Source organism: Zootermopsis nevadensis, unplaced genomic scaffold (genome assembly GCF_977971745.1).
Source record: "Zootermopsis nevadensis isolate Lab colony 2312 unplaced genomic scaffold, Znev_1.0 Znev_ptg000017l, whole genome shotgun sequence".
Taxonomy (NCBI): Eukaryota; Metazoa; Arthropoda; class Insecta; order Blattodea; family Termopsidae; genus Zootermopsis; species Zootermopsis nevadensis.
Genome location: NW_028259149.1, coordinates 6425907 through 6442223, shown reverse-complemented (window position 1 = coordinate 6442223; position 16317 = coordinate 6425907). Strand labels below are relative to the sequence as shown.

The 16317-nt window shown below is 41.1% G+C and overlaps 1 protein-coding gene and 1 long non-coding RNA gene across 2 annotated transcripts in view; one reads left to right on the top strand and one right to left on the bottom strand.

Annotated features, from left to right (window-relative positions):
* Positions 1-16317, bottom strand: part of LOC147873632 (uncharacterized) — a 134201-nt gene that overhangs the window by 105108 nt on the left and 12776 nt on the right. The gene's annotated exons all lie outside the window — the stretch shown is intronic.
* On the top strand, positions 12402-15170 carry LOC110834484 (uncharacterized). Its single transcript, XM_022073680.2, has 4 exons — positions 12402-12551; positions 12903-13055; positions 13527-13679; positions 14941-15170. Exons 1-4 carry the CDS (start codon positions 12432-12434, stop codon positions 15094-15096), a joined length of 582 nt encoding a protein of 193 aa, XP_021929372.1. The 5' UTR covers positions 12402-12431; the 3' UTR covers positions 15097-15170.

Here is a 16317-nt window from a genome sequence, read left to right as displayed (position 1 = left end):
TGTTAAAAGAAACATGATAAAACTGACAACATGAAGACCCTTCAGGATTACGTTATAAGAAGGCATTTGACAAACTGAGTCGTCCAGGAATAAGAAAAAGCGACTGCAAAGAAAGTAATTTTAAGGAAACAGTCGACATTCACTCACTCTTCACTGCTACGGGTTACGTAAATAAACAACACAAAATCCGTTCAGGTATCCAAGAGCTTCTAGTTTGTAACGTAAAGCCATACAATCAATGTTTTACAAAGGCGCTGCCTCGTACACACCTTACTTTACTTAAGCACACTGCACGTTTGATAGAACAATTGAACATATTTTCCAAAATAGACACTGGACGATGAAACAATTGTAGACGTACTTGACAAGGATAGGAAACGACCGGTGCAAAATGTCGCAAAAACTTCTCCATCTACGTAGAACCGTTTCAGCTATGAAAATTCAAAGTGCATGACAGAGCTTGAAGCACGCGTCAGATTCTACTGTTTCTCCTCCCAAGTGGTTTCACACGGAATTTCCTGATCAAAACTTTATGTACATTTCTCCCCAATGCGTCTTCACTTCCCTTTATTCTCGACTTAATCACCCTGAGGGGAACACACCACTCAGAAAGCATAGGCGTAGATGTAAGTATAATATTAAAATTGATCTTGGGGAAAAAGGGTTTTAAGATGTGGACTGGATTCCTGTGGCTCAAAATAGAGACTACAGGCGAGCGGCTTAGATAAAAGGTGGGGAATTTCTCGACTGGCTGACCACTATCAGCTTCTCAAGGAGGTCTCTAGGTCTCTCATCCATGGACTTACAATTAAATTAATTTCATAGTTATTATTGTAATTACAATTAGATACCAGGGTTTCGGAGAAAAGTACAGTCTCCATCTTTAGGTCTAAACTGGTGGGGGGGGGGGGGAATATTGACTCACTGAGCGGCTGTTTACTTCTCCTTGGAGTTCAGTCTGCCAGTTAAATCTTATTCATTTGATTTTAATCATCTACTTATTTTATTTTCTTAAATGTGTTTGTTATGTCTTTCACTTTGAATTTAAACTACCGATCGTGAAATATATCGTACAGAAATTTCCCTCACATGCAAAAATTTCCCCGGCAGTGCAGACCGGTCCTGCTCACGCCCTGGTTGGTACAAAAGCCGCCATGATGTCATGAAGCAAGAATCTGGAGCGATAAGCCGCCTCGGGGCCCGGGCCCGGGCTGACGTCTCACTTCATCTCCCCCCGTAAACCCGTGGGGGCCTCAACAGACCCCGGAGTAGCCGGCCAGATAGAAAGGTGAGAAGAAATGATTCGTTAATACTGCTTTTCAGTTCTTTAAAAGCCGGTCCTGTGATTGATGACACCCCAGTACTCGTCACATTCAAAGCAACAAATGTCATTTGCTTTATAACATATTCATTGCCGGTTACATTACATTTTCCACTTGTTTTATATTGGTGTGAAATGTGGCTACCTACTTTGGCAAAATAACTTCTTCTTCTTCTTCTCGAACTGTGCGTTCATCGCCCTGATGATGGAGAAAAGTTAGGAAAGTGAAAGACGCTAAATTGTATACTACTCAGTAAGAGTTTAGTGTGACTATCCGATTTGTGATTTAGATCATATATACATAAGTGCAATATTTTATATCCAGGAGTGCCCGTTTTGAAAAGGAACCTGTCTGAAACCAAAAAAAACATCAAGTTCCTTGACATTTCCTTTATATTTAATCGACTTCATGAAGAAAGTCCATCGCCTGATAGGGCCCGAGCTGTCACCCTTCGCTACGAAACACCTTCTGCAGACTTCTCCTCGCGTTATGTGTTGTGTAAATACATTACGAGGACTACCTACTCAGTATACATCATTTAAATAGACAAATTTCCTCAGTACAAGCTGAAACGGGCAGCCAATATTTATCTGCTTAGCATATTACGTGGGTTACTGTAAAGATGATGTATATCTTGTGTAACAGGTAGTCGGTCCATTTACTGCCAGCAGTTCTCCTCGCCCTAACAACCAGTACATGTTGAGATGGGTTCCTCGAAAGGTCACTTACAGCGCGGTTTCACTTGGCGATGACTACTCGTTTCAAAATCACAGTTCTTACAGAAAAAATTTAACCACGCTGAAGATGAAAGTCTTCTTGGATAATGTGCCGTGTAATGTGGTAGAAATTGGCAGATGTTTCAGAAGTACATACTGCCTCACGGCGCCCTGATGATGGACGCAGTAAGCATTTCTGAAACGTAGATAACAAAAACCAGACTAAGGCTTCCCAGAAGACAGTCATCTTCATATTGTGAGAACCTAAAATATGTACTTCTGAGATCATTTCAGGAAGAAAAAGCAATATTAGTGTGTGACGGGAGATTAAGGGTGTTTGTAAAGAGGTTTAAGGAGAATACTGAGACTTAAAAAGACAAAGAGAAAGTAGGATGTGGAAATTGCATAACGACGGGTCTCTTAGCTGAGATTTCAGGTTCTGACGACGAGTATGAAGATGGCTATCTTCCAGGGTGTCGTGCCATGTAATCCGGTAGATATTGACAAACATTTCAGAGGTGTTTACTGTCTCCATCATCAGGGTGATGAGTACATCGGTCAATATCTATACAGCTGGCACGGGATTGTGTCCGATGACCAGGTTTTATGGACGCGGAAGGGAATTTCGTGCCCTATAATAGCAAACGTCTTCACCAGCTGAAAGCTATCAACTTTTCAAGGAAGACCCTTCAAGTGTACATGTACAGACCTACTATGCAGTTGGCGGGTAAACTAGTTTCTTACGCACATAACAAATACGATTAATTTCATGTACGTTACAGAACGAGAGAGAGAGGCACTTCGTGTCTGCAACGTACTTCCGTATTGTGTCCATTCTCGTGTCGAAACCGCATTGCAGTCAGTGTCTTCTCACGGCAGGTCACATGACGCCTCGTCTAGACCAGGTTTAGCTTCGCCTACGCACAAGCTCGATTCAAGAAACCCAAACGAAGTCGCAATCGGGACGCACTAAATTCGCGTCGAATATTGTCCGACACAAGCACCCGACAAAACGCGTTAGTGACTTTCACTACAAATGAAATAGCTCTACAGTGCAGAAGTTGGTAGTCATTCCGCTTGTTCTAAAATAACCCGAAGTGCAATTCCTGTGTTTCTAAAATCACGACAGGATCACATTCTGATCCACTTGAATCTAGTCCACAGCTCACAACTTGTCCATATGAATTTCAATTACTATTACTCTTTCCTTCTCTGGAGTGTAAGCATTTCACACCGCGCCATGCGGTGCTACATGCCCCGCCCATCCAATACTCTTTATCTGATATCCTAACAATAGGCCTGTCTGTTGGAAGATAACCAATTTCGGAGCATCTCATTCTGCAATTAGCTCCAGCCTCCTGCTACTTCTCTCTTTTACGTTCAACAATTTTCCTCGATTACCCTGGCCTCAAACACTTTTCAATCTGTGTCGTTCCATTATGGTAAGAAAGCAAGTTTCACAATCACACGAAACAGCAAGTAAAATTATGTAGCCTATATTTTAATGTTTAGCCTTTTCAGATAGCAAACAATCAGACAAAAGACCCTGAACTGAACGGAAGAAGGTATGAAATTGTATTGGATAATTCAGTACGTATATGCGAAGATGATAATGACAATAACACTTACTACTGCCTCATGAGAGGCCGCCTGAAGGCATGTCTATTATTTGCATATGAGTACACCCAGAGAATGAGACCCGTTTCTTTTCTGTCCTGCTGAGTTTGCATCAAAATGGGTTACTTCAGCTTACTCAACGATTCATACCAATTAGTAATTCATCACTTTGCATTCACCCGCCTCGCTATTGGTCCAGAGGTTCAGGAACGAGACGGTAAACGAGTTAGCCGCTGTCAATACATTATCATCCGGACCATCTACGATCATAGTCGTTAGCCTCGATGAAACAAAAGAGCCGCAAATCTCTTTTGCATTGCGGAGAATATCTCGGTACATCAGGGGTGGCAAGCTTTTCACACACGGGCCAGGTGATTCACCGTTTCGGGTAAAGAGACGAGGTAACTGTCTCATTGAACTGTTGACTGGAAGCTTGCAGGTGACCTGTCCCTCGCACTAGACCATTGATCCAAAGGCAATTACGCATGTGATGCGTAGTGTGTGACAAATTGGGTCGGTGTGGGTATTTTTCAGCGGTTGAAGGCCGTTGGTGGCCTAAGAGATAGATGTTGCGGAGATGCTCCATACACAGCGCGATCCCACCGTTGCAGAGTAGTCTGACCAAGGACCACACTGCATGATACAGCGTCTCTCTTGAAAAGTTGAGTTGTTCATCCAGTGATACTACCTTTAGAAAGCCAGATGTTGAGAATATTGGACGTGAGGATACGAACTGAATTCAGGATAGCGTCTACAATGACGATGTCGATGAACAGTTCCTTAAAAGACGAAAATTTCTTCACTGCTCTCGCTGAGGGACTGTTATGTATGTTCCATGAAGTTACGAGTTGTTAATGGGCATGATTTCTCAGACTTATAAAAATATTTTAACGGTGTAAGAGCGGAAGTGGGTTAAAAGGCACACTGTAAATACAGATGTCTACATTTTCCTATTTTATTTATTGCTTTTCTGATGATGACGTTCAGATTTTAGCTCGACAAACATTTAAATGTTAATCCTTAAGTCTCGGGCTCAGTTATAACAACCGACAATTTATGAGTGGCTAAAACTGTAATCTCTGAAGCAAGATCAATCCAATTCGCAAAGCATTAAGAGCTTATTTACGTTATTTATCGTATACCAGTTACAAGGTTCAATAATTCTCTGTAAACTCTAAATACTTTACTTTAATTTCCAGGTCAAGTCGTCTCCGGAAGACGAGTAAATAAATTATCAACTTTAGAAGCAAAGATTTAAAGCTTAGACATCTAGGAAGCGTCGAAAATAAAGTATATTTCTCTGACAAGAAGAAGCTGTTATAGTTCTGTGCTGGTGCTATTGTCACATTTTCGGCGTGTTAAAATAAAATTTGTCGTCATTTGTAGTTTGGCCTCAGTGCAAAATTCCATGTTTCTACACTCATTTAAAAGGCTGCATATGGGCCTCACAGCCGATATGGACATCCTGGCGAGGAAAAAATGCCCCGTCTTTGATGGGAATCAAAGGCGGTTGTAGTGAGTAACTTTAATGACTTTTCTTAGTTCTTATTTTGGCCAGGCCAATTAATATTTACAAATGAAAAGTAGGACCAAATTGTTAAGAAATGTTATGGTGAGTTTTCTTACTACCACTGTCAAAAGATGTAATCATACTTCATTCAGGTGCACAGACAAACCGACAGTTCAGCCCTGAAGATGAAGATTTTTGTCCGAAACGTGGGTATCTACCTACGAGTCTACATGGCGTCACAACCCAGAAGAACAACATCGTCATTTTCACCGCCGGGAGATCCTCGAATCTAACACGGTATGTCATATTTGCTTCAGTGCAGAGCAAGGAAATGAATATGGACCTTAAGTCGGTGTTGCATTACGGCAAATAGTGAAAGGCGGCAGATCACTGTGTAGGCTAAAGTCTTAGTGACTGCACCATTGAAAAGCGAGTACACTGAAGCTGGCAATGGCATCGACAATATCAATAAAACATGTGCCAAACAGTTGTGGCTCAGCAGCGGCAACAGTCAGGCTGCGTGCCACAAGCTGACGACACAGCGCTTCGGGAGCCAAGCAGACCACGAAGTCCCGCAGACAATTAGTGCCCTCGTAAGGGTTCTGGAGTATCTGCGAGAACTTCATAATATTAATAAGGAACTTCAAAGGTTTAATGTCTGATCATTTGTCACGCTCCTTTTCGGCCAGCTGGTGCGACGCGAGTTGCCAGACCCACAGATTCGCTGGATCACTGACTGCCTGATTATGTGCAGGATATATCAATGAGAGTTAGTATTCGAACTCAAGGGTGAGAAAATAACAACTGTTTGAGAATAAAAAGGATAGGAAATTTAACTCTGTTGGAGTTCCCATATTTTCCAAACGCATTGGCCATGACTCACTTATTGCATATTCCTACGTCAATGTCGTTCCACGCACGGCTAATCAATCACATTCTCTCACCCACACCGAGTCCGAATTGTCGTATTTCCTTAAATATTCACCACATCGGAAAACGATTCAGATAAACGACGTAGACCTTGATAAAATTGATATTTTTATATAGATCTTTAAATCTATTATTTCATTTTATGCATTTAGCAGAAAACTCAGAAATATAAATGATCAATGCACGCAACTTCCTCATAGAATGCGACAATCAAATAAACAATTTGAATTATACGTTTCGATACTTTTTATCCGTTAGTTATACTGTCTAACGATTTAACACCGATAAGCCTACAACTGAGACGTTGAAACACTGTCAGTTTTATTAGAATAAATGTTGTATGATTACCCTTTAAACGACATCAGCGTAGTTCCAAGGAATCGGTAAAATTCCACTGATTGGTGCAAGCCCTACGCACAACCTTGTACAAAATGCAACTCTTTGGCTGCCCGCGACTACCTGTTAATATATTCGCAGGTTTTCTTCCTGTCAAATTCTCTGTCCTTCAGCAGAAAACCTAACACCCGGCATGCCGTGATGACAAGAGGCCTACTTAGGTTGCAACATGAACTGGAAGTCTTGTGCCCAATTGCGGGCAACTTTACTGCAAGAATTAATAAGCCAAGAAGTATGTAAGCTATTAGGTAGCTAGTAACTCAGAAGTTAAGTTATCATGTGATAGTAAGCTAGTAAGTAACTATGCTCATATGAATGGGTTTCTTGATTTGACAATCGTCCGGTACTCGGGAAAGAACACGTTTTGGAAAGTGTATTTGTTTTTGTCCTCAGATGATAAGGTAGTACGTACGCAGCTGGCAAATATATCAAGGGGTGCTTTTAGTTATATTTCAGGTTCTCACAGCCTCCTGAGGTACTGCACCTCTTAGTTTGGTAAAGCTTGCTGACGTTTCAGAGGTGCTTGCCTTCATCATCAAACTTCTGCCAGACTACACGGCGCAACAACCGAGAAGACCCTACGCCGTGAGAACTTGAAGTCTCATTAGGTCAAAATTATTATGAAAATTAGACGACTAAGGTTACAGAAACAGCGACACGTCATTTTTGTATTAACTATCCTATTATTACCTTATTACTCGTGATTATTTTTTTATAACATCCAAGCCTACATTTTGAAAAATTTCGAACTTATGTATTAGTTATTATCACAGGAAAACCTTGCAGATTCATCGTATGAGCGTGGTAGGTAATTCCTGTCAATTTCGCCGAAGCGTTGTTCTATGCAATGTTTATTTGCCAGCACTAGCCGCCACTGGAACAACATCGTGTGCAGTGGCTGCACCCCGCGAGCCGAGCCCACAGAACAGGCAGGCTGCACTTCATTGAGAAAAACCTGACTCTACAGACGCCGCCTCTCATGCCCTTTGAGTGATAAGAGGAAGAGGCCTGTTCACACCAGACACGGGGATGTGAACCCGAGCTCATTTACCCCGAGCAACAAATTCGCATGTTTTTCGGGTCGTTGTTTGCGAAATCTCCACCCTCTGTGGCACTGACAGTAATTTCGTTAAAGTTATTGATGTAAGACTAATCACACTACATGTATCAACTGCATAGTTAGCAATGATTCATTACACCTAGTTAAATATCGGTCATATAAAAATATTTCAGACATAAGTTTTAGATTTCTTTCCTATAAAACTTTTACTCCATCCGTCTAAAAAGTTGGTGCAAAAGTATAGTTTAATATTATGGTCCTACCGATACGGATCAACCATTGTTTTTGGTATAGACCTTTATTACCGTGTTGGCAAGAGTCAGCCACTGGCGCCTATCCTCTTAACAAATGTTATCCTACCATCTACGTCTAAGTCTTCCAATTGGCCTCTTCCCATCAGATATTACGACCAAAGCTAAGTATGCGTTCCTCATTTGTCCTACAAGTGCTACATGCTCAGCCAATCTTATCTTAATAAGATTCCAGGAAGGATACAAAATGTGCAATACGTCATTATCAACCTTTCTTCAGTCTGATGTCACTTCCTCCCTCTTGGGTTCCAACATTCTCCTCAGTAGCGTAAATCGCTGTGTTCACCCCAAGTTCACAGACCCATACGCACTGGGTCACGTCGTGAGCGAGTCGAGTCCACTCGACACCCTCACATCCATTTTTTGCAGACAGCATGAGCCACACTTACGTCCCGATTAAAAGAAATAATAACTCTGAAATGAACGAAGCTGATGATTCTGAGCACATGTAAAAATGTACCTACTCGCATTTACGAAGTTGATATTAATCACAGTTTTATGGAGTCATCTTCGTTTCGCTACACATCTAATGATTTATAGGAAATTAGAATTTCGGGCTCGGGGTGAGGTGTGTGGTGAATTTCATTCAGGGTAGCGAAACTGTGACAACCCATCTCCGGCCTCACGGGACTAATGAAAATCACGCAGAGACCTGAATAGGAAGGAATAGGCTGAGGATCTGACGCCTCGCCGACGCCCACCCAGCAGGTTGTTCCTAACGGGTTTCTACCTGGATGCAACAGCCTGCATACGTGAGCGAATCGCCCCTGTTTTACTATTCTCTACGATAGGAACGACTGCCTTCTGCGCATCGCATGCCACGTCAGTATTTAGCTTGAAGAAACAGGAACCTTCATTTGTAGTTCTTATATTTTACATTTCTATAACACATTCTAATTTGTATGATCTGAGGTTTTCACAGCGGTGAGTATGAAGATTTCTGTCTTCTGGGTTGTCTACCATACTACACGGCGCAACAACCCAGAAGACAGAAACCTCTTTACATTCTAATTTGTAGGATTTCAGATTTTCACGGCGGTGAGTCTAGATATGGGTGTCTTCGCCCTGACGATGGAGGCAGCAAAGACCTCCGAAACGATTGTAAACTTCTACCAGACTACACGGCGCAGCAATGCAGAAGACAACCATCTACATTTCAATTAATTTGTACAGATTGGGGTAATCGAAGATTTTAATTGACATCCAGGGAACCCCAGACTTAGGAGATATTTGGAACAACAGAACTCAGCGTTCAGCCCTTGTCCAGCCCAGTTTTGCCTTCCCATCTGTCCGTGCTGCTGTGTCTTGGCTGCCCGATATTCGCCTCTGTGTTTGAATCGGCGAGTGTGAACAAAGCTTTGTCATGTCTGGTGTCCAATTTTGGGAGCAGGTTTATCGCCTCGCCCAGCCTGTCACGAGCCCACATCCTGCCGCCCGCTGCTTTGCCTTACCTGGCTCTTCATAACACAGCCCCGTGTTCGTTCCCTGTTGCTACTTGCTTTGACAGCTCCTAATCTAAACTCGTATTTTGCCTAATCAACCGAACCAGTACGCTGAAGTGGGACAAAATCATAACCTACAGCATTTCTTTCACAAGACTTTGTAGTTAAAATGACTAAAACGGCCGAGTACATGTAACGAAATCTAACTGCCTTTCCTTCCGCTGAAGTCCTACATATTTACATTAATTGGAGTTATTGAATTATTTAATGGAAGAAAGAACATCTTTAAAAGCTGACAGTAACTCAGGTGGTAAATATGTTGATGCCCTTTATGAAACGAAAGGCACACAATTTTAATTTCTTGCTACCAGAACCGCCACCGTCAGAACTTTCAATTTCTCCCGCATCGCACGAAAACGGCGCTCGTACAGTCAAGTGTTATCGAAAATTATTGTTATATATTATAAGGAGATGGTTGTGAATAACAAATCCAGAGATATGCACGCGGTTTGAACAATACCGGCACTAACTTGAAGTGACTGAAAAACCGAGGAATACAATAAAATAATAGCAGTACGTTGTACTCACTGGCCGCCACTGAACCCGACACTCCTGTAAGAGAGTACACACTCAGTGCGTAAGTAAGCTCATTGCTGTTTTGTCTCCTTGGCCTTTTATTGAAGACAGGACAACACAGTCTGGACACGGGGTATAAATTACGTTTGTAGGAAGCGTGCTTGTGAGGTGCGGTGAGGTCCTTGGCGACCTCCACTCTACGACGAGTCGCTCTCCATGCAAAAGTGACACAATGAACCTGCCTGGATAAACGCCAAAGCGACTAAATTTATGTCTCAGTTTATTTAACCCTTTGCACACAACACACGAGAGATTTCACTTCCACGAAAGGACCATTCTAATCTACGACATATTAGGTGTTTAGCAGTGAAGGAAACGTGTCCCTCAACCCCCAAACAATTTATTCCAACAATTGTGGGCTTCGACGATACAAAATATATGCTATAGTTGAAACATACCTTACTAAAACAAGAGGATTTCATTAATTTACGGACACGATAAATGGGAGGAATGACGAAATATAAATAACATGCCACGAACTGGCTGTGTCCTATTTTAAGTTAATATCCGACCATTTGCCTGTAGGATTCGTGGATATCAAATACTTCTGATAGAACTCCCAGCCTCCAAGTGGAGAATTAAACCGGCGATTTCGCAGTGTAAAGGATTACTTTTATCCATTAAACCACGATATTTGGCAGCAAGAACTTCTGAAACGTCGGTAGATCACACGGTACCCAGAAGATGGTCACTTTATTACCGCTGTCTCCGTTGCTTGTTTGCATAATCTAGCGCCAGTACGACGCCCACTAAGTAAATTAACATTCTAAAGTTACAGTTCTTAATCATTCTGTCTTGTGCAGACAAGTAACGTACGCCACAAATATTTTAAAGAGGTCGCCGGGTGACTCAGCAACCCACAGCAAACATTTGTATGGTGGGATGCCTATGTGGAAGGCTTTAATATCAGTTTCGATACTGCTGCTTCGTCGGAACATGTAATAGGTACAGTAACTCATTCACGTGGTCCTTGTTCTGCATATCGGATGTCCCATCAGCACACAATAACCGGCTCCGTACCACTGTGTACAGCACACCGGCGAAACTTTCGCAATTCTGTGGAAACTGTTTGCGATCGCGTGCCTACTGATATGCTTTACATCACTGGCAGTATCAGTAAGCAATCTCTCGTGGTGCTGGCGCCAAAATTCAACATCAACCGTTAACCTTACGCTATGTAATGACATTCGAAAGCACGAAATCGGTCTAATTATTACGCTGTTAATTATGTGAACAAACACTCACACACTTACCGGAAACAAAACGTTTCAGGTCTTTGCCAACTGTTCCATTCGCAGGGTAGGGCGGTAATATTAAAAGGACCTTACACAAAGAATGTTAATGAGCTGGATGATTCAACGACGGAATTTGGTTGTCCTTTTAACGCTATGTGTGAAAACAAGTGTTACTACGGAATATCATAAAATTAAAACTGACCATATTCGCATCATTATTACGTCTGATCGATAAGCAATTTAAAAACGATTGTGAAATTCTGTGTCAACAAGTGGAGACAAATCAGAAACTCTTTACAAAGAAATCGTTTAATAAGCTTCACTCACAACAGGCCACGGGTTTACAACTGTGTAGCCACACCAGCTTGTACAAATTTTAACAGGCTCTTTCGCAATTTTATGTAGGTCGATTATCTGTCATCTCTGAACGTAAAGGCCTTTTGTTTAGCAACTGTCGTATTATTTTTTTAAAAAAAAGTAGCGAATATGCTGCTCTCAATCGAAGTTCCCAGAAATGAATGCATGCTGTACAGACATTGAAACATATCTGATTTAAAATATATCAGTCAGATCTTATTTTTCACAGCATTAAAAATACTTTTGCATTCAATTCCTGGTCCTCTTAACAGCTATGCTTTTAGGCAACAGTGACATTCAACAATGCATGAGGCTCAGAACTGCCATTTTGTAGCACTGCACTAAGATGGTGGAACAGAAAGATTCAGTTATTGTTAACTTATTTGCGTTGTGCACCTAGGAAATAAATTCTACCTTTCGTTTACACATTTTCTAACCTCCTCCAAAACGAAACCGTTGTAATCTCACAGCCCCACATTGAGTGCAGTTGTGTAAATTTTAAACCTATTAATGAATCAATATAACTACCGACGAAATCCTGAGCTCAACGTTGTGCTAGTAATGGACGCCACATCATCTCTTCGTGGGCAAATTCCTTTACTGGACCTGAATCCAGTTCAAACTCCAACCATATTTTCCTAAAATCCGTTTTAATATTATTCCTCATTTACTCAAGGTCATCTGGGTGACCTCCTCCTTCCAGGCTTCCGAACCAAAATTTTTTACGCATTTATTTTCTCCGTCACTAAAATATTACAATGACCGATTAATACAGAACCACGATGGAACTAACTAAGTTTTTTCAGATATTTGTGAATACATCAGATAACTAGATAGCGGAAAACGGAAGCAGAACAAAGAGAGGCCCGGCAGCTTTGTTTATTACACGGAATATAAACATGCCGCTTACAGCATTGACAGAATCCAGAATATTCGTGGAAGTAGAACAGAGAACCATGAAGGCCATCGGCACTGCAATATGCATGTTGGTACTGTTGGGGTACTACCCAGCTATGGCAGTAAGTATCCTCAGCGAGATACGCAAATAAAAAGGCAGGGTTATCGATTATGGTAGGTAAGGAACAATGTGATTACAGGTTTGCCCAATTTCTGCGCGTAACACAGCTCAGAATAACTTGCTGTAAATTACTATATGTCCGTCCGTTTGTGGCTTGGTTGCAGCAACACTATCCAAGAAAGGATTTCAACAAATTTCTATATTCCAAGCTCGTATCAACATAGCAGCAGATAACGATAACTGCTAACCTACGAATGCCATTTTAATCGGAGACAAATGTTTCTTTCAGTTCTACTCAGGGAATGCATGTATTTATGAAATATTATAAACACTTGTTCCTTTCCTCTTTCAGACACCTTTCGTCTTGACGCTGCAATCAGCTAAGGCAACCTGCTCTAATATCGATTTCATAAATAAATTGGATGTGAAGATTGGGACAGACGGTCCTCTGACAACCCTCAATGTTAAATACGATATCGTCAAAGAGATACCACAGGATGCAATGGTACGTATGATTAAATTATATTCGTGCAGAGTTTTTCTTGTCTATAATTTAGGGGTCGGAAATCTTCCGAAGGTCACTGGAAGTGTTCAAACTCTTGTGAACCAGACCCTATCCTGAGCCGAGTCAGTTTGATAAAATCTGTCACCTTACTAACAGATATCACCTTCACTCTATAGCATGCTGCAATTTTAACTACATACGAAAGCAGACGATAAGATGATGATAATTCGGGAAGATAAGTAGAAGCATGTAAGATCTGAGGCTCTCACAGCGAAGATACCAATGTTGGTCTTCTGGCTTGAAACTTCATGTGGGCTTGTAGCAATGTAACGGAGGAATATAATTCCTCCATGTTCACAGCACAGATTCATAACCCGTAAGATCACTATAGACAAAACCAGAAGACTTTTCCATACTTAAACACTGCATAATAATAAATGAATACAGATATGCGACCTTTTAATCTTTCAGTGTAAGACAGACTTCTTCAAGAAAGAAGGAGACGAGTACAAGAAATTGCCCCTCTCTTTAATACCAGAAAACTGTTGCAAGGTCTTCGAAAATGACATATACAAGAAATCCATGGAGAAGCAAAACGTTCCTAAGCAATGCCCTCTGAAAGAGGTAAGTTTTACAGCTCATATATCAAAACCAGTAACTGACGTTCACTTATGAATTTGAATTCTGGGTTGTTAGTTGTTACAGTGTAATCTGATAGAAGTATACAGACATTTCAGACGTGCTAACTGCCTCCATCATCACGGCAATGGGAACTATGTGTACGGCCTATTTTAACGCTCGGCAACTGGGTATTTATGTTTCTTGAAACTTTCTCAAGTGTAAGCACGAATAATTCCCTTACACAGAATTAATCAACTGATCATTGTAATAGTGAAGTGTTTTATTTGTGGTAGAGACTGAATTTTTAAAATTATTCGAGTGAGCTGCAACTTCAAAGAGTTAATATGAGTTTGCAAAATTCCTTGAAATTTTTGTAGCATATTCAGATAGCAGGTTTTAGACGATGTGATATAAACAGAAATGGTGGATGCTGTAGCAATGAAAAGTAATAAGGACCAAGGGAAGAAAATAAGGGTGAAGGAAGGGAAGAGGACATAAACGTATACTGTCTTAAGGAAATGATGACGATGAAGAAGGAAAAAAGAAAGGACTGGGAAAACAATGCGAGTGAAAGGGGGTAATCCCACAAAGGTACGAAACATATACACGAAAGGAATAAAGAAGGCGACAGATTAACACAGAAAATAAATAATTCGTGTTTAATTCCAACACGCTTTTATATTAGCATAGTCTTACGTGTACCGTAAGTCCCGACAAGCATGATTCTAGGGCCAGCTCCATCGCCATTTTGTTACGTCTGACATGGTACTACTCACTGGCCAAAACAGACAAATCGAAATCCAAGGTTTACGAATTGTTACAATAGCATATGCGATTAATAGGAATAAAGATAAAAACTAAACATCGAAAAATATAAGTCGTCACATTTTGAGAAATAATTAGTAATTACGTATGAGGTTTAAAATAAGTCATAAAGCAGTTGTCAATCAAATTTTTAGAAAACTCATTATAAGTCGCCTGAAACTTTTTACAAATCGTAACAAATGAAGGAATGAGGTCCGTGTGATGATGAACTTACATAATTCAATTTGAAGAATCAACAATTGAATATGGTTTGAAATAAATAAACAACAAACGCACACACTACGTGTCATACTACAACTTGGCGTGAGAAAGCAACTCCACTGCACATATAAAATAATCCATCGAAATATTTGACTGTTGAATAGAACGACTTGAAACAGGAGATGCTTTAAAAAAACTGAGTCAAAATAATTTAATAAACATATTTTTACTCTTGCAGGGAAGTTACTCTTTGGAAAACTACACTCTAAACACAGACAAATGGTCTGAAGATGTTGAGCGCGGAGAATACAAGGCTCAGTTCACGATGGCTCAGCCTTCTGGAGAGTGCCTGTACGGACAAGAAACAGAATGGAAGATCGCAGACAAAGTATAGAATCGCCTTCTAAAGCGAACTACGTGGCTGGCAATGCTTCGTATCTATTGAAATAAACTCGAATTGTGAATTCATCACTGACTTCCCTTCCTCTGCAACTCGTGACCTATTTCACTGAACCTTGTCAGCAGGAAACTCAAATAATTATAATGGCATCCCTGAAACCGTCTCGTACCTCATAAAAGACAGATCTCCCAGCGAACAGGCTATGTACGCAGATGAGATCGGATGGTCACTCAAGAATGAACACGAGATATAACGTGGCAAAATGATAGGATTATTATATTTGTTTAAATTAATATGTTTGCGATTCTGGCAATGTTTGTTTGATAGTAACGCGTTATGCTGCTGGCATGTGCTCGCGTAGATTTACTAAATTTTGTGGAAACAATATGTTACAGCAGTTTTTTGTTTTCGAAAATGCCACATAAAGCCAACTTCTTGAATATAAGCAATACTTAAGAACAAGATGCGTAATTATTTATTCCTCTTCACACATTCAATAATGTTAAAAAGAGCAGTTTTCATAAAGGTTATGAGCAGGTAGGTAGAAATGGATCCACCGATTATGGCCGCCGACCTTGTAGGGAGAGCCCAGTATGCGGAAAACTCAATGAAGGAAGGAAGGAGTTTCCGTCGGTCAGCACAGTCTGTGTCAGGGGTCCGCAGTGGCCGCACGGTCTGAGGCGTGGGCCTTGTGCCGCTTGGTCGCTGGGACCGTGGGTTCGAATCCCACTCAAGCCATGGATGTTTGTCCGCGTTTTTGTGTTGTGCTGTCCTGTGTACAGGTAGAGGCCTTGCGACGGGCCGATCCCTCGTCCAAGGAGTCCTACCGAATGACTATAGATCAAGACAACGAAAAGTTGACCCGCAGTGCTCAGGCACTGTAGAACGGGTCGTTCCCAGTATCCCAGTACAGTCTGTGTCAGTGCTGCAGTGTGCAAGCCTGATATTGTTGTCTTGTGACTGTGCTGTGTTAAGAACATGCCACCTGTTCGTTGCAATCTCCTTTCTGGTCATTGATAACGCCTCGTATCACAGACAAACCACCGACGTCTTAATCAAAGAAGGACGAAATGAAAACCTGGCTACTGGAAATAAACATCCGATTTTGTTACAACGTGTTGGAAGCTCAACTGTACGATTTAATCAAATTAAATAAGTCAAAGCACAAATATTATTTGATTGAACAGATTTCAGCAGACAAAGACTGTACTGTGC

What these genes read in the sequence shown, in the direction of transcription:
- LOC110834484 (XM_022073680.2), top strand. Translation starts at nt 12,432, where the DNA reads ATGCCGCTTACAGCATTGACAGAATCCAGAATATTCGTGGAAGTAGAA. An exon ending in GGTACTACCCAGCTATGGCA is followed by an intron (nt 12,552 to 12,902) that starts GTAAGTATCCTC and finishes TTCCTCTTTCAG; the next exon opens with ACACCTTTCGTCTTGACGCT. An exon ending in AGCAATGCCCTCTGAAAGAG is followed by an intron (nt 13,680 to 14,940) that starts GTAAGTTTTACA and finishes TTACTCTTGCAG; the next exon opens with GGAAGTTACTCTTTGGAAAA.